The sequence below is a fragment of the Anser cygnoides genome, chromosome 15 (genome assembly GCF_040182565.1).
Source record: "Anser cygnoides isolate HZ-2024a breed goose chromosome 15, Taihu_goose_T2T_genome, whole genome shotgun sequence".
Taxonomy (NCBI): domain Eukaryota; kingdom Metazoa; phylum Chordata; class Aves; order Anseriformes; family Anatidae; genus Anser; species Anser cygnoides.
Window position 1 is genome coordinate 6,480,204 of NC_089887.1, and position 22,984 is coordinate 6,503,187.

General features: G+C 44.6%; 1 protein-coding gene across 7 annotated transcripts in view; it reads left to right on the forward strand.

The window, feature by feature from the left end:
- Positions 1 to 720: 720 nt before the first annotated feature.
- The window catches only part of PDGFA (platelet derived growth factor subunit A), a 34,640-nt gene continuing 12,376 nt past the window's right edge, over positions 721 to 22,984 (forward strand). For 2 of the 7 annotated variants that reach the window (XR_010825013.1, XM_048062318.2), the window contains exons 1-5: positions 723 to 1,741; positions 2,950 to 3,046; positions 10,471 to 10,575; positions 12,767 to 12,954; positions 20,358 to 20,484. Coding sequence is in view for 4 of the 7 variants with exons in the window: in XM_048062318.2 (XP_047918275.1) it covers positions 1,679 to 1,741; positions 2,950 to 3,046; positions 10,471 to 10,575; positions 12,767 to 12,954; positions 20,358 to 20,484 (580 nt within the window). In the remaining 3 variants the exon portion in view is untranslated. Of the gene's footprint in view, positions 1,742 to 2,949; positions 3,047 to 10,470; positions 10,576 to 12,766; positions 12,955 to 20,357; positions 20,485 to 22,011; positions 22,095 to 22,984 lie in introns of all 7 variants that reach the window. The other 5 variants (XR_007162710.2, XM_048062339.2, XM_048062323.2 and 2 more) reach the window with 5 other exon arrangements.

Genomic DNA, 22,984 nt, shown 5'->3' on the forward strand with positions numbered 1-22,984 from the left:
CCGTGCCCCCGGAGGGCTGCAGGGGGGGCCTCCGGGACCGGCTGCGGCGGAGCCCCGGGGCGCAGCGGCTCCGCGGCCGCGGAGGGGAGCCCCGCAACCGCGCATGCCGCAGCCGGGTGCCGCAGGGCGGAGGGCTCCCGCTGCTTTTATTAGTATTATTTTTTTTTTATTTTTTATTTTTGGGAGGAGGGGTGCTTTTTCCTTTGCGACGAAGGCTGCGCTGCAATAGCTGCGTAAAAAATAAGAATAATAATAAAAAAAAAACCACAACCCGCAGCCGCGCTGCCCCTCCCCTTCTGCAAAAGGCGAGCTCTCCCCCCACCGCCAAAAAACAGCAGTTAACGATGGAAAAAAAAAAACCACACTCTCAACCCCTCCGTGATCATGGCGATCTCTTCCGCCTTATATAAAAGGCAGGGGCACAAGGTGGATCCCGTAAGGTTGCAGGGCGGCTGTTGCGCAGCAGCTCCCAGCCCTCCCCAGCTCCCCCCGCCCCAGTGCCGCAGAGGGCCGGGGCGGCGGACAGGCTGCCCCGCTCCCCTCCTCGGCCCCCCAGCCCCTCGCTGGCTCCTCTTTTTTTTTTTTTTCTCCTTTTTTTTTTCCTCTTTTTTTTTTTTTTCCTTCCCATTTTTTTTTTCCCCGTATGTGGGCAGAGCCCCTCTCGCCGTGCGCGCAGGGGCTGCAGCTGGCGGCACCCCCACTACTTGTTGTTTGTGGGTTTGGTGCCGGGAGTACCGGGAGGAGGGACGGGGGAGGCGCATGGCAGGGAGGGAGCCCTATATGCTGCTCCTCCGCTCAGCCACGCTCCAGACAGGCCACCGCTTCGCAGCGAGCCCGGGAATCCTCCCTCCGCCAGGAGTTGCAGTTCGTCTCCGATCCCCTTGGGATTTAAACCTTCTTGCATATATATAATTTTTTTTTCCTTCCTTCCTTCCTCCTCCTCCTCTCTTTTTCTCCCGTACAAAGTGGGGAAGGAGCTGCACCGAGGCAGCCCGCGAGATCTTGCAATATTGCTCCGATTTATCACTGCAATTATTCATAATTAATTACCATTTTTAACCTCCCCCCAGGCCGGGGAGGGAAGCGGGACCATTCTCGGCCAGAGAACCGTTTCCATCCGTACCAATAAAGATTTTTTTTTTTTCCCTTTTTGCTAAAGGGGGAGAGGGTGGAGGGCAGCCCGGCAGGGGAAAGGGGGGGCAAGAAGCCGGCAAATCGAGCAGCCCATCAGTCCCGGCGCTGAGCCGGAGGCCGGGGAGGCGGGCCCCAGCGCCGCCCGCCGCCAGGGGGGCGAGCCGCCCCAGCCAGGTGATGGGCGTTTCGGCTGCGCTCCGGATCGACTCCTTGGGTTTCACTTTGGTCTGATCTAAGCAAATATGCAGAAGTACCGGCTGGTCTAGTCCTAAGAGCCAAGAGGAGCGAGCGAGAGCAGCAGCAAGGAGAGCGCGGCCACGCTCCCGTAGCGAGGGGAACCTACAAACAGCGGCAGCGCCGTAATTAAAACCCCCGCCGCCCCGAGGCAAGCCCCGACCCCAAGCCTGGATGCGGAGGACCCCCGAGCCACCCCGCTGCCTTTCCCCTGAGGGATGGTACTGAATTTCTGCGCGGCAGGAGCCGGCCTGCAGCTCCTCTCCATCAGCGTTGCCTTCCCTCCGTGTCTAAAGTGCACCAGACCGCGATGAGGACCTGGGCTTGCGTTTTGCTGATAGGTTTTGGCTACCTGTCCTTCACCTTCTGCGAGGTGGGTGAGAGCGGCGCGCTGCGTGCTCGGGGCTCCCCCGGGGACACCGCAGCCGGGGCTCGGGGGGGAGCCGGCGTCGGAGGAGGGCAGGGGGGCGCAACGGGCTGCGCACCTGGCCGCGGGGCTCCGCGGACATCTCCGCGCCCTGCTCCTGCTCCAGCCCCTGCCCCTGCTTCTGCCCTTGCTCCTGCCTCTGCCCCTACCCCTGCTTCTGCCCCTGTTTCTGCCCCAGCCCCTGCGCAGCCGAGGCCGAAAGCAAGTTGCCATTTCCCGCATGCCAACGGCGAAGGGGGAATGACCGTGCATTCCGCTCCGGAGCCGCCGGCTGCGCCTAAAAACCCCAATAATCTCCATATATACGCATGCATGGATGCGATATATTCTATCTGTCTCCGCGGCGGTGCAGGCGGGCTGCGGTTATTTGCAAACAGAGCGGTTTCGCGGAGCCGCCCGGCAGCGGCCGCCCCCGCGGCGCACGGCGCTGCACGCAGCCGGCCGCGGGCACCGTTAGTGCCGCGGGCACAAGTGGGGTGCGGGCCCCCCTCGGGACGCCGCTCCCCGCTTCTGAAGCTCGCCCAGAGCCTGGGACAGAGGCTGGGGTGCGGCCTGCCATCGGAAGGCTGCTCCCCGGGGGCGCGGAGCCGCGGCTGGGGCTTGCTACAGGTGGCCCCCGGGGGTACGAGCGCGGTGCTGGGCGCTGCGGGGGGGGGCTGTAAGTTTTTGGGACCGGGGCCGTTGGGCACCGGGAGCCGCCGGTGGGATGCAGGAGCCCCTCGGGACCCCCCTCCCGGCCCGGGGGAGCCCGGCCCCACTGTGAACTTTACGCCCGCTCGGGCAAACTTCGGCAGGCGGCTGCGCGGGTGGGTTTCCAGCGGCTGGAGAAGGGGGGCTCGGGGAAAAGCGGCGTCCCCCCGGCGGGCACGGAGCCCGGTTCCCCGGCAGGCCGGAGCCGTGCCGAGCCGTGGCGCAGTTCAGCGGGGGGCGCGCAACCCCCGCGGGCGCGCAAGCGGGGGCGGCGGGGCGCGCTCCGGCAGCCTGCGGAGCGGAGGTGGGGAGGGGATGATTTTTTTTCCCCCTTGCTTCGCCCAAACGCACCCTGCAAGCAGCCCGCACCCTCCTTAAAACCCCGACCCCTCCATCCCCGTCCCCGCGGCGCCCGATCCGCGGGGCTGCGCGGTGACCCGCGGTGTGCGTGTGTGTCTTTGAAGGAGGCCGAGATCCCGCAAGAGCTGATCGAGCGGCTGGCGCACAGCGAGATCCACAGCATCCGCGACTTGCAGCGCCTCCTGGAGATTGACTCCGTAGGTAAATTAGTCCCGTCCTCCTTCCTTCCGCGCCGTCGGCCGCCGCCGCCCCGGGGGGGAGGCACCGCGGGCGGCCACGGCGCAGCGCCCCGCACGCCTGTCGCCGCTCCGGGCAGCCTCGCCTCGGGGACGAGAGCCGTGCGGGGACCCGGCCTCCAGAGCCGGGCTGCCCTGGGCAGGGGAGCTTCATTTCAAAGGGAGGCGGCGGCCAAGGGGGCAAGATCGGGAATGAAAACTTCGGGGGGTTCAGGGTGGAGAGGGACCTAGTGACCCTCTGTGTTTTCAGACCTCTCCGTCCCTCAGCGGAGAAGAATTTCCTTAAGGTTTGTTGTTGCTCTCGCATTGCTCTGTTATCTTTAAACTACTGTCCTAGAGGTATTTAAAATATTTGAAACAATATTTATGAATGAAGTAATGTCTCTTCAAGCGCTGGGCTTTATTAAAAGGAAAATAAACCATCCGCGCTGATTTTAAACAGGAACCTGCATATGAAGCTAACTCTGACAAATACACTTTTTCCAAAAGAAAATAGCGCAGGGTTATTTTCTGCATCATTAGGCATGCAAATGGGTGTAGTGAGAATGTGCAGTTCAAACAGATCATTGCAGCAGTAAATCAGACCGAGAAGCGCTGTATTACTCGGTTTCTTATCGTTTGGTTTCACTTGATGCACTTTGTTCCTGGCGATTTCTTGCCTTAGTTGTGAGAGAATAAACCCGGCACCTTTGATGTGCCCAAGGGAAACCTGCATCTTTCTGAAGAACAAACATGGAGAAAAATGAATGAGTTCTTGCTTGCGTTGGTACTGGGCCATCTCCTTTTAAACCATATGCTGTGTATTTTTGTAAAGTCAGTGCCAGGTTCAGTCACCTTCATTCAGCGTTGCAGGATCCTTCTAGAGTTTAACTCGCTGCCTTTAGTACAGTACTGTATTAATGAGCAGAAAGGCACTAGGAAGATGTTTTACAGACATGGTTTTCAATTTTCATGTGATTAGGGAGCAAATAGTTTCTCATTACACTGAAAATGGGAATATTTCTTTCTTGCACAATACTTTACCATGGAGGCCAATTACTAATTACCAGATCTGTTGGCATTGGTTTAATATTTTTGGAGAGCAGTGCTTCATCATCACTGCAATTAAAGAAGCTTTCACAACAGGGAAGGGGTATGCAATACATATTTCCCCATTGAAGGCTGTTTTGGACCAGACAAGTGCACTACTGCTAAAATGTTTTTCCCAGTGAACTCAGTGGAAGGCTTGGCTGTTGTTGCAGAAGGGCTGGATCTGAAGACTAGGATTTTAAAATACTGCATGTTTTTTCTGCATTTGATTCACTATACTGTAGCTACCAGAATACATTATTTTTTCAAATACCCCAGTGTAACAAGCACATGCTTCATTTTTAAATACCACTTGCAAGGAGAGCAAAAGTTCACGTGGCTGCATTGCAAGAGAATCAAGCAGACAAGTGAAGCAATGGCAGTAGCTAAATAAATTAGTGGAGGTAGCGGAGGAAAGAAATTTATTTAAGAAAATAATTGTTTACCTTGTGGCAAATATTAGCCAGAGGATGCATGACCAAAAATTGAAGAGGTCAGCCGCAGGTTTGCCATTTCATTTCACAGTTTCTGTGCAATTTGTCAGTTTAGAAACCATTAGAGAAACAAGACATACATATTTTACTATTTCAACATGAAACAGTAATGCCTTAAGACATGAACTCAAAACAATATTTAAAAATAAAATATTCAGCCTTTCACCCTGTTCTTGCTTGTGTGAGTGCTCAGTTTCCATGCTTGCTAAGCCTCATCCTGAGCTGTGCAGGCAGGATTGGATCTTCACAGACAGTAACCACTCACTCTTTGCTATCTACATTTATGTTTTCTGGGCACAGTCCTGCAGTCTTTACTGTCATGAGTAATTCTTACTAAGGGTTTATCAGAGTGACTAATCGAACGTTGAAATTTCCATGTTTTCTTCAGTAAACAGGATTGGGCCTGTTTACTGTATTTAATATTAGCTTGGATTAGCAAATCAAATGTTTTCTACTTGTCACTGATAAGATGATACTTCTGAAACATATTTCCTTAGGGCTGTAATTGCATTTAGGAAAGGGTTACTTCAGTGAGGGCTTGTACAGTAGATGTATTTCTGTTGAATAGCATATACTGATTTAACCCGGGGATCAGAATAAAAACACTCCACTGATTATTTTCTCCTTCATTTTAGTGCATGGTGTTGCCAGTCCTTCTGCATGCGAGTAGCCCTGTTTAAACTCAGTGGGTGGACTTGAGAATTAAGAATGATCTTGTAAGGGAAGAGCTGCAGGATCAGGCACGCATGCAGAAAATGTCTGATATTCTTGAGTAACAAGGCAAAATCTTGTGGAAAATGAAGGAAGAACAGTCATTTTCTTTCCTGCAATGCAAAGCATATATTTTTAATTGGGAAAGTAAGTTTTGTAAGTCAGAGTGGGCAGGTTTTTCTTCTATTCTGACAGATTTGGTCGCTATATTGTAGCACAGAGATGACTGATAACCCCCTTCATAAAATTAGAAACCACACCCCCAGACCATCTGGCATATTACTTAAAGAAAAACACTACCCAACATGGAGCTTATCATTGTTTTCAGAAAAAAGAAAATCCAGGCCAATTTGTTAGAGCCCAGTGCCGCACGTCCGATTCAAGGAGAAATCACAGTTAAGACAACATGAAAATGCTCTGTTTATATCAGAAAACAGGCTTCTACGTTAATTTTCTGCGACTGGGATCCTTAGTCAGCAATGGGGTTTCATTGGCATGACGGAGAGGAGAGGCTGACCCTATTTAAAACAGAAAGCACGCACGATCCCAGGAAGTAGGCAGCTGTAGCGTGCAGAGTACAGTTTTACTACTAACAGACGAAATCACCGAAACGGGGGCACTTCCTATATTCCGCCTCTGAAAGTTCTTATGGCTTAGCAGCGTGGTTTTTCTCATCGCGCTTCACCTCTCCCATCTGTCCTGTGGGAGGTAGAGTTCATTTCATCACCTATTATGTTTGCCTCCTGCTGGGAACAGACTTTCCCCCAGTCATCTCCCTGCGTGGGGAAACGCAGGGCTGAGAGCGTTTCATTGCATGGTTTAAGGGCATCAACCGCAGGGTCACCTTAGGCCATGTGAATTTAACGGCCTGTGATTAAGAACTAGCAGAGCAGCTTTTTGTTAGGTGGAGAAACTTCTAAATTAACAGTATGCATTCATAGAACAGTGTTAGATGGCTGCATCCCAGAGCTCTATCTATTGGAAAACCTGTTGACTTTGTGGCTTTTGGTGTGGCATGCAAATTGAAGACATTACAACGCCATGTGTTAGCTTTCCTTGCACCTCTTAAACATTATGAGAGGCGGGCATCTGCCATGTGTGTCGTGTGTTTCCCTGAAACAGATAGAGGGAATACTCCTCCTCCTTTACAGTTGGTTGATCACATCTAGGTAAAGGGGAAAAAAACACTAAACAAAACAGGATCTTGCAGGCTGCTACTTATATTTCCTTTAATAGATCAAAGTTGAAAACTTAATGACATCTATCTCTGCATTTGGATGTCAGAAGGGCATATTTTGCATCAGCCAGAAAGAAGATCAAACAAACAGATTGACGTTGCCTTGGGCTTTCTGGCTCTAGGACCGATTTGTAAGACAGACCATTTCACTTTATTGTACCTCGCACTGAATTCCTGGAAAAAGAGATAATGAGAATCTCCTAAGCTGCTGCTGTTGGTACTAGAAGTCTTGGACCTACACTTTTTGGATGTACATCAAAGTGACATCTAGAAGGGTTTGCGTTAAGGCTGCATACGCTGGGGATTGTACCTCACATGTAAAGTTGTTTGGGAAGGAGATGGCAATGTGAAAATGTAAAATGATAAATATAAAGTAACAGTAGTCTTAGGATGCTTTCCACATGCTTTTTTTTGGGAGAAGAGTAATCACATATTGGCAGAATGTCACAGGAACACTGTGATTTATACTCCATGACCTAGTGGAAAAATGCCAATCTGGCAAAAAAGAACAATTTCAGCTACACTAATGGATTGACCAAGGCTAGTTGCAAGAGTTTTTCTACCCATCGTTGATATGTTGTCAGTACATAAAAGATTACAGAGAAATTTCTTGATCGGCTGCCATGAAAACATTTTTTTTTATTATTAAAACATTTAAAAAGAGCTGCATTAATCTGGCTCCATGCAGCATCCTCCATCTTCACTTAGGGACAAGCAGCGTTCAATTTCTAAACTAAGAACCATCCATTTCTAAGCTTTCTGCTCTAAGTTTCATTTTGTTTGGTGCTAAGCACCCATAAACTCCCATTTTCTTTGCTAAGAGCTGAAAAACCTTATCCTGCAATTTCATGTTCCTAAGTCAGTACATTGGTGGGAAAAAATGATGCAAATTAAGACATGATTTGTTGAGGAAACCTTCTGCCAGGTTGTAAATTAGGTATCAGGCTTTTTTAAAGTCAAACTAGAGAGAGCTATTTGTAATTACTGTAGCATCATTTTTTTAATGAAGTAAAATAAAGTCTTCTGGCCACACATCCAGAGTCAAGTGTGGATTTCAAAACTGACTTTCTGATTTTTCAGCCCTGCTCAGGCAAGACTCCTGTTGACTTCAAGATCGCTTGAAGTGCAGTGATTTTCCCTTTGACTTCATTGGGAAGTGGAATTACTTCCAAATGCCTGTGGGGATCAAGAGAAGACCAAGTGCCTTTAGCATGATAGTGTTGTCTGACACCAACCATGTTCTCCGTAATTCTGTTTATTAAAAAACCCAAAACAACATCAATGCTTTGGCGATAGAAATAATGCAATTTGCATTGCATAATGCATTGAGGTTTGACTGGAACACGTTTTGCAGTCTGCCGTGCTAGCTGTGTAGATCTCTTTTTTTTTAACCCCCGCAACGAGACATGAACTTATGAAATGATATACATGCCTAAGATATGTAGTGAGACAGTGAGATACAGTATGAGCCAGAGGCCTTCTTCACCTTAGAAATCATCTTATAAGCAACACATGCTCCTCGACATGTCATTTTTCTTTATAAATATGATGATAGAATATGGCTAATTGCAGCCGAGTTGAGCAGTTAGATATAAGCACATGGCTAAACATATTGGTTAGCTGATCATACTATTCCTTTAGTCTTACCAGTTTCTTTAAACAAGACAGCAAGAAATCAGTCATGTTAAAAGGGAACTATGCCAGCGTGTTGAATAAGGCATTAGGACCCGTGGCTCAGGCTGGCATCATTGGCAGTTTCTCTTTTCAGCAGGATGGCTGTGTCCACCAAGCGCTCAGGATTAACGGCATCAGTTTTGTGTTTAATCTTTTTCAAACACCGTTTGCATGCAGACAGAGATGCTTCTTGCTCAGAGCCGAGCTGGGATCTTACACTGAGCAAAATTCCTGCTGCTTTCTTTTGAGTATCACTTCATTGCCTCAAAGTGAGGGAGAGGTCGTGACTATCTGAACTTGCCAAGAAGGAGGTCAGTATTAAGGTGTTGGGTGGCTGAGTGTTAGGGAGCAGAAAAGGGCTGGAGGAAGATCAGAACGGATCCTCATTTTGCATAACACCGTTTGGGGTCAGGTGGATGGCCCGGTGCCATTGGAATGGGATGCAGGAGACCTGGCTCTGCTCCCCAGCTGAGTTGCAAACTTCCTGTGGGATCTCAGGCAAGCCTTTTTATTTACCCCACAGATGAGTTTTGTGGAGTATGGGGTACAATAAAAGCAGAAATAAAATGCATTAGTCATTGCTGTGCTACGTTACAGGACTGGGACTGCAAATAAGGCTTACAGTCAGCTAATCTGTTAGGTTCCAAAATTTCCCATCAAAATCAATGAGAAGCAAGCACTCAGTGTAGGAAGAAGGAGCCTACTTATTTGGGTAGATTGAAACTGGATTTCACAATGACTTACTTCAGACAAGGATCTGGCCTGCTGATGAGGAAAACGGGACCAATGGGTGTTCCTGGCGCTATGTCTTGGATCTCCCATTTCATCTCGTTTTAGCTAACTATGACAGTATTTTCCAAAGAGTGAAGATATACCTTGAGGCACAGAGCTCTTTTTAAGGTGCTGAAGATGTCACTGTCTTCTTGTCTTACCAGGCTCTGCAGGTGATTTCACAAGTTGCATGCTGTTTAGGGCAAGATTTCTTGGAGGGAAGAAGAAAGGAGCTGGTTTATTTGCAGAGTGTGCCCTTTACGATGTGTGTTTCTAATAAAGTGAAGAATAAAGCTAGTTACAGAGTCGCAGTCGACTGTGCATGGAAAGAGTACTAGAAGCAGGGAGCGTGACAGTGCAGAAGACAGAGGAGTGTAGGCTGTTGGTAGCATGTAGAGAGGGTAATTGAGTACACTGTAATAACCATTTACATTTTTTTGGTGTACATCACAGTTTTCTTTGGAACCAGCAGTGAAACCTTGAAACTCTCCAGTGACATTATAGAGGGCACTCCAAGCAGCAGAGTGCTAAAAGTCTTAGTTTTGCTGTACTGGAATCTGCATGCAGTCCTCAGTCTGCTTACTTCTTCCTGATCCCTTGTTTGCTGATTGTGCTTGCCGTTTTCAGAACCCCACTGCATGGGACACGACCTGGACTGCTTCACTTAACAAAACCAAATAGTTGGAGCAGTTTTTTTTTTTTTTATGATAAATGAAATGCCAAGTTTTCCATCTTTGCTTTTTCTCATGGCCCTTTAACCCATGTGGTAGGCTTATTTAGGGAACAAGACAAGCCTGGATGCAGTCCCAGAGTTTGCAGTAGCTTCAGATGCCCCTCCAAAGGTTAGGATACTTCACAGGGGATTTGTTCTGCAACAGAGAGGCTAAAAGGAAACCCATGCTAGTTACTTTTTGCTTTTGATTCTGTCCTAGTACAGTGCTGAAAACCAAGCAAGAGAAAAATTACAGAGGCAGCATTGTTGCTGTTGGGTGTGTAATACCATATTTTCTACTGTAGCCTTATGCCAGAACTTCAAAAAACTTCTCAAAATAAATGTTTCACATGAAATATTATTGTTCTTATTTCTACACCTTTCCAGTAAGAAAAGCTTTACTATGTCTTTCACATAAAAATGCAACTGTTTTACTTTTAGATATGGTTTTGTGTCACAGACTATGCACTGTTTCTGGGGACTTCTGGTAAAATGGATATTAGAATTACGTTGTGCACACTTATACATGACATTTCGTGTTTATGTCTTCCCTGCCTTATAGCCTTGCAATTGCACTGATAGGAATTATGTTAGAGTAATTGCAGAAGGATTTGGTCTTGTGCATATGGAACAGCAGTTTTATATGTATGTATGTAAAAGCACTGTAGCAACATTCAGGCTAATAACATAGTTGAGATTTAATATTTTCTTTCCTCTTTCAGGATATGATGATGTTTCAGAAACAAACTTGAGGTCTTATAGTGTTCATTCTGCTAAACATGTGCAAGAGAATCGTCCTGTGCCCATTCGCAGAAAAAGAAGCATTGGTAAGAAACAAGCTATTTGTACTTAGGGAGTAAAAACAGAGGGGTTGCTTTTGGTCAGCCAAGCAGGACATTTCACTGGAAAAATGTGACACACACAAAGGAAAAAAAGGCCATTTCTAGCTTCTGCCTTTCTTTCTGTACAAAACGAGCCGCTGCCTGAGAAGCTGTCTTCTGGAGGATGTCCATAGGAGACAGACAAGCGCGAATTCTTTACATTCACTTTCTTGTTGCAGCATGTTAGAAAGCTAGACCTTGGTTAGAAAATGCTGTGATATTCAATGTATAATTCATAGTGTGGGGAACAACTACAGCAGTGTGCTTTAAAAAACATCAACAGTTGGTAGAGTTTTCAGTACAGAAGCTCCACAAAAGGAAACAGCTTGACTCTTTATTCAAAAGAAAAAAACAGTTTATCCCCAAAATTAAAAGCCATTGATGGAAATGCTGGGGCATTGATTTCCATCATTGTGTAGGGCACCAGGCATGTTTACAGGGGATTTTTTTCTATTTAAATACTAATGATTGTGATCCAAGAAAGCCCAAATACCAAATTAAAGAGATGCTGGGGAATTTTAGAACATGTTTTATAAGCAAAGCTTGTTCATCTGATTAGATCTGACTGTTTTACCATTCTAGTCGAAGGCAGAAAACATCCATGTTCTTATCTATTATGGGTTATTCCGAGTCAATATATTCTAACTTTAAGCTCTGGTTGTACGCAGTAGATAGCACAGCATGCTGTCAACATGGATTTGTAGTGTGAATTGGCAAGCGCGTGTGTCACATTGAATGCCTCTAGAGAACAGCGGTTCTGAAACAGTCTGCTACACTTGGCACCCTGCTCTGCAAGGTGTTGAATGCGTCCCCGTAAAAGTCAGTGGGAACTGGATATGCTCAATAACTTGTAGGAGTTGCCAACTATCTTGCATTATTGGATCCTTTAATTTTCTCAAGTTCATGGCACTGGGGATTGAGAAGAAGAATTTTCAGTCTATTTAGATGACCAGAATGTACCTCTTTGAAAACCAAGCCTAGATTTTCATGTTACAGGTGCAGGACAGGCCTGAACTTCTTGTGCTTCAGGAGTAACTGAAGAAGCGCAGGCAGCACTCCAGTTCCCTGCCCCATATGACCCAAAGCTATCACTGCTTCCACTGAAAGGCAAAAAAATCCAAGCTGTATTCAGAGAACTTAGCTCCAAGCAAGCAGTCTCTGCGATTGCTATTATTTTCTGGACCGGTTTAAATTACCAGCTTGACTTCTTAGGCAGTCCTAGGTTGAAAACGATGCCTAGTTTGGAGTTTTCGTGGCAGCAATCATGCACTGCAGTGGCACAGAGCTACATGTTTTGATGCTTATGTGGCTGAAACTGCCATCTACACGCTCACCTTACCTGAGACCAGCAGCAAATTTGTTTAGCTGAAAATTACACTGCAGGTTCTTCAGTCATGTTACTCTTGTCATTTTACCTCATTCAAAAAATAACAAATTAAATAAAACCCAGCAGGTACAAAGATTTGATAACATCAATTTAGAAAAAAAAAAAAAAAAGAAAGTAAAAAAGAAGGCTGCTGCCCTTTGGGGTGGCAGGTGGACCGGACTCCCTGATATGAGGATGTTAAGAGAGTATAAGTAGAAACCCAAGACTCAGAAGTTTCAAGCTGGCACAGGTTGTTTCCCAGCTCAGCCAGTTTGGGTGTGATAAAAATATCCTCAGTGCAACTTCTGCTGTGGCATTTGCCAGGTATTGCATGTTTGTGCGATAATATATGCGTGCAATGATTGCCCCAATACTGTAAAATAACAGCTGCTGTTAAGCAGTCACTACAAGGCTGTATTGGAGGATCATCTAATCGGGAGTAGCCTCTGGCTTGCTGTCACTTCTAAAGAGCCAGGCTTGCCTTATCTAGTGGTATGCGCTCCGAGCTATGTTGGGAGCCAGGCCATTGTCATCCTGCATTTTAGGGCTGGGTTTTTGGCAGTGAGTCCAGCTTTTCTGTAAGGCAGCACCCACAGCGTAGTGGTAGGCAAACAGTACTCAGCACTGGCTTGTCAGGAAGCGGTGGGAACTGAGAGCACCATCTCAGACCTGGCTAAGGGTGCCACTGGTAAATCGGCAGTGTAAAGTATCTGGGCACTCTGAGGTGAGAGCAGCTGTTCACCTGGAAGTGTGAATTTCTTCTGTTCGCAGAGGAAGCCATCCCGGCTGTCTGCAAAACACGGACGGTTATATATGAGATACCTCGGAGTCAGATTGATCCCACCTCGGCCAACTTCCTGATATGGCCACCTTGCGTGGAGGTGAAACGTTGCACTGGCTGCTGCAATACCAGCAGCGTGAAATGCCAGCCCTCGCGGATACATCACAGAAGCGTCAAGGTGAGCAGATCGTGGCTGCAGAGCCCCAAGAGGCTCCGCCTAAGTCTAGAAACTTCAGGTATTGTGGCTGTTCTGCGTGACCTGAATCTTTATTATCCATCCTCTTAGCAAGAGGTTCAGATACAGTGCTCCTCTCTATTTTAAGTGAGCAGAGGGCCTTTTCAAATGACATCATCATTGGAAAATCTTGGGTTTGGATTTGATTTTCACAGGATTCCCTTTAGGTTTTTCTCCTTTTGTAATTAAAATAAAGTTGATTGTGTCTTTCCCATGATCTCGCACAGTACAAATCTTAAAGTTAAGAAGATAAAATGACTCAAGGGGCATTGGACTTAAAAAAATAAATAAATCACAGTATGGAATGCTGTTTTCTTAATTAAATATTATGCAGGCTAAATTGGGCTTTTATATTTGACAACATAACACTTTTGATCTGAAAAAATGTGTTTCAAATTATCTTACCCCAGGGATAGAAGACTCAACAGCTTCATGCTGTATTTACTCATTAGACAAAATCCCTGTTGCAATTTTCCAGTAAATACTACGTGAAATATTTCTTATGTTCATTAGGCTTCACTGTGTTCTAATTTTTATCAGTGTTTAAACAAGTAATGTTGATTTACATCAGCATGTAGGAGATTAGACTTACATTTACCATTTATGCTGCTGAACGTCTGAGTTCATGTTGCTTTGATTATTTTAAGTGCAGAATTTGTTAAAAAAAAAAACACATTCTTGAACAAAAAATTGCCCAGCTCAACATACGTATCTCTCTTTGGAACGGATTTCATTGAGAAAGGTGCTGTTAACTCATGTAGTGCTGTATGTTCTAAACACAAAGAATGGCATCTGGGCCAGTTCATTGTTTTTCATACACACAGGCAGACATCTGAGAAGGACTTCTTTTTCTTTTCCTTTTTTGAACATTTGAAAAATGTTTTCACACACAAATAAGCAAGAAACTTGTCCCAAGTAAGAGAGAAATCTTTGACTGTTGCAGTCCCCTGTTGCCCAGGGTCCCCAAGGGCTCCCTAAAAGCCTTGAGGTTGCAAACTCAAAAAACAAGTGGCAGCACCTTTGCAGGATGTCATTGCTGGGGCTGTTTCCCCAGCACACGTAGTCTCGCACTCAGTCTGCTGATATGGTTGTTGGGCTTTTAGATTTGCATTCATTTTAATAGGGTGCAAGCTAAAAGTAGGCTCAGCTGAGCAGCTGCTTTTTGTGGTTGTGTAAATATATTGCCCCCAGCAATATCAATATACGTCAGCCAACTTTGGAGGACTTTTTTTTTTTTTTTTTCCAAGCTCCAAGACTGCTCCAAATAGTCATTAAGTAGAAGGGAAAGAAAAAGGACAAGAGGTCAAGCAGGAACAGGATGTTCATTGTAAAGGTTTGTAGGCTGACCCCACTGTCACACCAGAAATCTCTGAACAGAATCCATATTTATGCCCTCCAGAGTCAGATCTTCTTGTAGCTTTGATATAATTGATGGTTTTATGAGCTTTTTTGCCAATCCGACATTCAGAGCTGAATGTCTGCTCATGCTGTTAAGTAGCTGGCCCAGAGTAAGGGTCTCTGGAAAGGTAGGGGGAGCAGTTTTGGAGAGCCTTCTCAGCTGTTCCTGCAATGCGGTTGGAAAGCTGTCTTGTATTTTCCCCTGATGTCAGACTGCATAAAAGCCCTCTTTTGATTAAACATTGAAAAGGCTTTCCCCACTTCCTCTTCATTGACAAGGTAGTGAGATCATAGCTGGCCCATTCACACTAGAAAAATGTTCACCCAGAAAGGTCAGTAAGTGGGTTTGCTTCATCTAACAGGCTAAAGCAAAGGGTGTTTTCTTTGTCTCACTGAGGGCCACTGTAGTCAAGATTAAGAGACAGCCGTGGCAGTGTGGGAGGAGCACTGGAGGGGCTTGTGTGGGGCATTCCTTTCTTGGGGACGTGACTCAAAGGCTACAGGGTTTGGGGATGTCCTCATTTCGCCTTTACTGAGCCTTGGTCAGGTGCCCAGTGTACTGTTAATGGGCTTGTGGAACTGGAGCTGTAGGGAGGCTCCAAGCCAGGGGTGTTGGTGACATGGCTTCCCTGAAACGGGTCCTCTTAAGGTTTCCCCTTCGTGGGGTAGATGAGTGAAAGAGAGGCTTCCCCTGCATCGTAACAGACATGGAGAGCACAGCCCTCCTGGTCCTAAAGAAATCTCTATTCAGTAAGCTGTACCTGTAGAGTGTTGCAAAAATGTGATTGAAATGAAGCATCTGGTTGGGAGTTACACTTCAATAGGAAGGAAGGAAGGAATTGCGTTACTATCCTTCTGATAGAGGCATGGTGACAAGGACTGGTGAGGAGGGTTGCTGGTGTCTGTTACAGATCTATTTCTTCTGTCTGCAAAAGCATTTCAGTAACATCTGCAGATTCTGTTGCTTCTGCACAGCGAGATCAAGTATTTACCAAGTACTAGACCTCAATTTATTTTTTTTTGGGGGGGCGGGGGTGGTGGTGGTGGTGGTGGGTGGGTTCTGAACTGAGTATTCCAGTAGGTTTTTTTGTAATGTTCAGCATGATGTTCTTCACGTTTTTGGTCAGGGCAGCAGAAAACAGTTAATATTACAGAGCAAATCCTGCCTATACTGCTAATATTAAATAGTGAAGCTGAGTATTAGTGTTGATTGCAGCAAGGCTTGTTTCCAAACTAAGAAATGAGCTAAATCACCTCAGCTCTGCCTTCTGCTTGGCCTTGGGCCATAGCCATACGTGCTTTTTTTGCCATTTCTGAATATTCAGTGTTGAGCTGATTTGGGAGAATTTAACCTAGTTCCTACAGTAAATTAATATGAGAGAAAGACCAAGAGAAAAGGGGCCAGAGGGGAGGGAACACAGGAACTGCTCCTCGGTTGTTGTTTGGAATTTAAGAGAGGTTTTCAAGAGAAGGAGAAAAACACAGCAAGTCAGTGTGAGTTGTTCAGCAGAGCTGCCCAACACCTGAAAAGGTTAAGAAGGCCTTGTAGAATGAACTATGTATGTAGGTAAAATGGCTGTATGCCGTATCTGCAGGTTTAAGAACATTTTTCCTCAGTGACTGTTTCTATCAGTAGGATAAGCAGCACTTTGATTTTAGCTGTGACCTAACTGAAGATTATTGCCAGCACACAAACGGACTGGCAGGCAGGTCCAGCTGACAGGTATCAAAGGTCAGTTTGGGAATGGGAGAAACAAGGGAAACCCTGTTCCAAGTGAGATGAAGACTGAAAACTGGAGAGGTACCGTCAGAGCATGAGGAGAGTCCTGCCATCCAAGTCACCTGCCAGAGGGCAAGGCCTGGCTGCTCCGTTCTGGGGTGCTAGGACATGGAGACCTGCCATGACTGTACCCCGCTGAGGGGGCAGTGGGGCTGCTGCAGCACTCTCAGGCCCTGCCCCCGGCCCCACGGCTGTGTGCCCTGGCTGAAGCATGGCCACCCCACCGCAGGAGGCGGCTTCTCCCTCACTGTCCCCTGGAGGCCTTCCCAGCGTGGCCCGTGGTGGCCCCTGCCTCCTGCATCATTGGGACTGCGTTTCTGAGCATGCCTGCTGCTGTGACAGGGCTGCCCCTGCCTCAGGCACTGGCTAGGCCTCCCCTTGTCCCAGCAGCAGGGACAGCACCCTGCATCCCTGGCTCCCTGCAGGGAAAGCTGTCCCAACCCCACCCTACCTAACTGTGCATAGGGCTTCCCTTAGGGATTTTGCTGGAGGAGTGCCCTGTGAATGTCTTTAATTGGGTTTTTAGCATGGGTGGCAGCCAGGCTCTGAGGCGGATGGCCTCCCTGCTGCTTCCTATCCCTCCTGTGCTGGAGAGGCGCACACAGCTGGCACAGTGTCTCCTGGAAGGCACCGTGCCCATCCTGCTGTCCTTGGAGTGGCGGCTCTGGTCCCACGAAATGCACTGTGACTTGCCAGGATCCTTGCTCAGTCCTTCTGATGCCTTTGCGCTCTGTAGGCCTGCGTCTTGCTCGCAGACCTGAGGGCTGTAAAGATCACAGTTGTGAGGTGAGGGTAGGTTTTCCCTCCATCTTATCAGAACACGCCTACTTTAATATGGAAGAAATAACTAATCCCAAGAATCATCCTCATTCAGCCATTTTTCGGTTTTATTTCCCATCATTTATTTAGTGATCAGCCACATGAGTTTTGCTGCTTACTATGTTACAAGGAATTTTCTGCATTGAGACTCATCTTGCAAGTTCCTGCCCTTGATAAATTCTGGCTTTGTGCTAGAGGTGTTCTGTATGCTTTTACTTACAGTGTTGCTTTCCACCTGCTGCTACTCCCAGATATTGTCTCTCACGAAGGAGCGCTATGTGTTCCCATGACGTTCCATGAGACCACATATTTTTCATATATTTTTATCAAATTTTATTTTCATTTTTACCTAGCCACTACACCATACTGCAGGATAGTAGGTAGGCTCTACTGTGAATTAGATACAGTGCCTGCCACTGGTTACACATCTTTTAACTAAGTTACTCAGTTAATTTACTGTCTTTCTCTTAGTTCTTATATAGTAATATTTTGCAGTTCTGGAGGGATTTGAGGTTGTTGTGGTTTTTAGTTTTGTTGCTTTAGAGACAAGTAAAAGAAGCTGATGTTGGTGTGGGTAGTTTGTTGACGACTGGCCATCTCAAAGAGTTTGGTAATAATACTCATGATAGTACCTGCACAAGATAAACACCAGGGACAATAATGCAAAGAAGAAAAAAGATGCTAACAGAAGGCCAAATGCCATGCTATTAGCATAGCCATCCCTGTTTATAGTCACTGAAAATCTGACCTGCAACCTTTATCATTTTAGATTAGCATTAATTACAGATCCTGTTTGGCAGCAGGTGCTAGGAGATGACACAAGCACAGCAATTTAACTCTATTGTGTGCTGCTTCAGTTTGAATGTTTACAACATACTGAAAAACGTCATTCCTTTAACTTGTGTAGCATGAAACAAGGCAGTGAGATGTATGCTGGATTGTATATTAACTACAGCATAGTAAAAAAAAAAAAAAAAGAAAAAACAGACCTTTAAACTGCTTCTTAAATTCATTACTATCCTTTTCTTCAAGGCATCATCTTATTTTTTTTAATTTTAATTTTTATTAATTTTTTTTTTACTGTTGTTTAATACCAAATAGCCACAGGAACTACATATATCTTTCAGTTTGGACAACAAAGCAAAACAGGGACAGACTTCATAAAGCTTGATTACAGTTTATTTTTGTTGCATGTAATTTTCAATAAGTCTGGTTTATTCCAACAGCTGTAATAAGCATGGCAGATCTGAAAAGTGTTTCATGATTGCTGGGTCTCTTTCTTTGTCTCTAGTGATGGAGGTGTCTTAATTACTGTTTGTTTTTGTAAATTTTGAGGATTAGTCATCCTTTGATGCCAGATGAGTCAGTCTTACCATACATTTTCAAATCTTTGCGTTCAAAGGCTTGATGGAGTTGGGTTCTGATAGGAGATTTTGAAACATACTGCTTCGACCCATAGTTAATCTTCAAGCAAAAGCATTCTTGTATGTCACAGCCAGCACTTAATCTGTTTATATGGAGATCTGACAGTTTTGGAAGATACCTTTTATTGTGGACATTTTTGTTACTGCATCTGTCTTTCTGCAACTTTTGTTTGCTGGATAAATGAAAATAGTCTCCAGATCCTGTTGACAGAAGAGGTGGTGACTAAAATGTGGATTTGAAATCCTGGCTCTGTGCAAGCAATGGCAGATCTCCCATTGACTTTAATAAGGCCAGGGTTTTGCTCTAGCTTCTGTTACTGTCATTCAGAGGTCCCTGGTAGTTTTTTGTCCACAGAGCCAGAAGAGTGTTTCTGGGAACTGGGAATGTGATGTTTTTTCCAGCCACCACTCTCGTTTTGTGAGACTGTTGTTCCATTTTTGGGAGGGCCAGGGAATGGTTTTTGCAGTGTGAAGGTTGATTTGGAGCATTAAAACCCCACCAAACACACAAGTAAAGTATTGCCAGGACAGTCTGTAATTGTGAATGCTTTATTTGGTAGTAGCTGGAGGTTTTGCTTGGACTGGACTTTTTGGCTCTGTCATTTAACTTCTTTATAGGCAACCATCCTCTCTTGTTCTTCTGCTCCCTCATCTATCTCATTTATAATGCATACCTGTGTTATGTAGTCTTCTTGTTTGCTGGGACAGACACAGTGCAGTCCTCTTTTGTCAAATGGTAAATAAATCATTAGTAGGACTGAGAAGACATGATTTCATTTCAATGCTTTCCATTTCAAGCAAATGGTTACCACCTATTCATGCAGTGTTCGACACAATTGTAAACTCAACACTGACCCCTTACACACTGTCTATCACTCTCTTTTCTCACAGTATGCCATATGTCCTGTTGCACGGACATGACCATCATACCTGTGACACTTAGCACAACTCTACACCCAGCACCCCACAACCCATCTCAGAGTCCCAGCCCAGCAGTGTTCCTGCCCCCTGTGCTGTGCCTCCTCTCCTGCTTGCTGGCACCAAGCTGGTCAGGTTTCCTCATGTTCAGTGTCCCCTCAACCCCAACGTCCTTTTTTTCTGCATTGGTTTCCTTCACATCGGAGACTTCCATGTAGCCAGAGCTTCTCCAGCATGCTCCTTCCTTCAACCTCACCTTGCCCTCCAGACTTTTCTCTTAAGGATGCCAGTGCTTTGGCCCAAAGTGGAGCAATGCAGTTGGAAGCTGTTGGATGGATCGGAGAGGAATAGTGTACCTGCTAGCCATCCACAATAAAGCCAAAGGCTGGATCCAGTTTGCAAGTGGCAGTTCCCTTGGACCTAACAACAGTGCATGGGCGCTCTTGTAAGCAAGTCCCAGTCCCTGCAAGAAGTGAGTAGGACTGAGATTACTGCTTTCTAAGCTGATACTTGGATGCTGGTTCTCTGAAGAGCTGGGTGCTTTACGTTCAGAGGGCTTTGAAGGCAACAGTTTGTGAATTATAAAATGTGTTACAAACCAACCTAATGTCTTCACTGTTAGCCTTCAGCTTAAGAACAGTGGTCAACATATACAGAAAAGCATGCTAAAAGTAGCAGTCTACAAGAACAAACACTGATTGAAATCCCTACATAAGTTTATTGTGGTATACGTGAAAAGTGAGTTGCTTAAAACTTCAAAACAAAATGAATGGGAAATTGTTTTACCTCTTGGGGGAAAAGAAAATTGTTTCAAAGTGCTGAACTTGAGTAAACAAATAGTCAGTGCAATAAATGGTTACATGATGCACAATTAAGATAAAAGATGATTAGTATACTGACATTTTGTATGGGTTTGGCTTCATTCAAAAATAGGGGTATATAGTTATCTGTCTTCAGTCCTGAACTATGTTAATGTGTCTCAGTACGTACCTCATCGTATTTTATAGGTGGCAAAAGTGGAATATATTAGAAAAAAGCCAAAATTAAAAGAAGTTCTGGTGAGATTAGAAGAGCATATGGAATGCACCTGTACATCATCAAATACTAATTCAGATTATAGAGAAGAAGAAACTGGTATGTTTTCCTTTTATTTTTGCATTATTGCTTATTTCATATGGACCTTGTTTTTATATTAGTAAAGAATGTAAAGCAAATTTTACTTCCGGTGAACTTAAGTAGAGAAGCCCCCAGCTACTTCTCCGTATGTTGAAGATGCAAAATTAGGAACAGTTTGTGCTGGATAAAGAGTTTGGACTTGAAGTTTAAATTCTATCAATTCTCATTAGGTCAGCCTTTAAATAAAAGTAAAGGACCGATATTATTCAAGTCTTGCTTAACTAAGTTAAAGGTTGTCCTGTTGCAGCTTATTGGTGAACTCTGTTGCCTAATTTTTTTAGACTTTGTGGAGACAGGGTTAAGGCTGAGATTTACTTGACCTTGGGGAAAATATTAATGAAATGAATATAAAGCACTTAGGAATAAATTTTTTATTCAGAAGTAAGGAGTTCTGAAACAACAGTGCCAGTTCCTGTTGTTTTCTTATGCATATATAGTCAAGAATTTATTGGCAGTTGTTAGGTTAAATATGTGTTTGCCTTCTCAAGACAACATTTAAATTATCATGGGGAAAGGTTTGTGGGGAAGAATACTTATTTTCAACGTGACTTTCATAAAACCACCTAAAATTGCTAGCTCAGATCCTCTTGCTAGGGTGCAATAAATGCAGGACTTGAACGCCTCCCATTCTCCTGATTTTGGTTGAAAGTAACCTCAAAAGTTTGCTTTCACTTCTGCCAGGAATTTAGGGGTTCAATAGACCCAGCTCTGAGATTAGAGTCAGTGAAGAGCAAGTAAATATATATGAGGAAAGCTGCCCAATGGTGATGGATTTCATAGGTGTCTGGGTAACGAAGGATTTTCTGTACTGCCTCTGTCTAGCTTGGAGACATAAACCTGGTCTAAGTGAATGTAAACTTCAGTTGCTATGTACAGAGCAGAAGAATTAGAATTTGTGTGAAAGCAAAGATAGGTCTCTGCTGTGATTTTTATTGGACATAATTTATAATCCAAGCTGAATGTTTTAGCTCAAACTAGGTTGAGTTATGAGTAGACAAAAACACATTAAAAATGGTTATTCTTGTTGTGTGTATGGCTTGATATTTTTTCTGTCTTGTATTTGGAAAAAACAGTTCTGCTAGATCAATTGTGTGTGAAAAAATGGGGTAGAATTGGAATGGAAGAATAAAGTTTTCTAGGATTTAATTACCGATAGGAACAAAACTTGTACCAGCAAGTGGATGGTGAGCTGAAAATAGCTTAACTACAGAGCTGAAAGCAAATGTTGAATACAGCATGGTAACAGTAATTATAGATGGATCTTGGAAATGACGTATGCAATGCCAACTTCGTTTATTATTTCTTTACTTTTGTATAATTACTTTGTAAACGGAATGTCAAATCAGACGTTATAAAGTTATTACTTTAATGCAAAGTATAATGAGATTTCTTTGAAATGTAAACGGTTTGAGTATTTATTACTTCAGTGTTCAACGAAATGCATTACCTTAGGGCTTTTTACCAGCCCTGCCCTTATGTTAACAGGAAGGCCTAGGGAATCAGGTAAAAAACGGAAACGAAAAAAGTTAAAACCAACATAAAACCTACTGGAACTATTTGATATTCAGGTAGGACCTATATGCTGAACACCCTAATAGCACAAGTACTGGAAAACTTAATCAAATATCATCACTTCAACTTAATCACTGTTCAAAATCTTGACACTTGCTACCTCAAGGCTGCAAAGAGATTAGATTTGATTGGCTTTGATAATTCTACCTGCTGGTATTTTTCTTTTAAGCTCCACATCACCATCAGCATCTTACATTCTTGAGCTACTTCCTCTTCTTGCCTATTTTTTTCTTCTTTTTTTATTTATTTATTATTTTTTGGAGGGTGCTAATACTTCAGCTTCTGAAATTTCAAGTTCCATTGCCTCTGCTTTTGTTTCATTATTACTGATTTCTGAGGTCAAAGCATCACATAATAATGCATGAATGAATTGCCAGGTTACAAATTGTTGTATTCTAAGTCATTGCCTGTAAAACATTGAGCATATGTACATGGTAAATATTATTACATGCATGACCATCAAACCCTTGTTTTGGCATGAACTGGGATTGATTGTACATGCACCCGAGGTGGTCTGTTGATCTGCCTACCTGAGAAGGAAGATGCTTAGAAATTCCATTTTTGTGTTGCAGGGCCCTGTGCTACTTACACCAGAAAATTAAGATCTTTTTTTTTGGTCTGTTCAGTCTCAGTAGGATGATGCCAGTCACTTATCAAAATTCATCAGTTTTTCAGTGTAGTGAAAAACTAACACCCTCTCAATGCAAAAATGACTGAATTCCTTTGGCCAACATATTAGCAATGTATGATGATGGCAATACACATTCCAAATTAAGTACAGAGTTTTCATTGCTTAATGACTTGAAATTATGTAAACTGCAGTACTTGCAATTGATTCTAGTATTTGGAGTGGGAATTATTTGAATTTTGCAGTGGATGTGCCTAA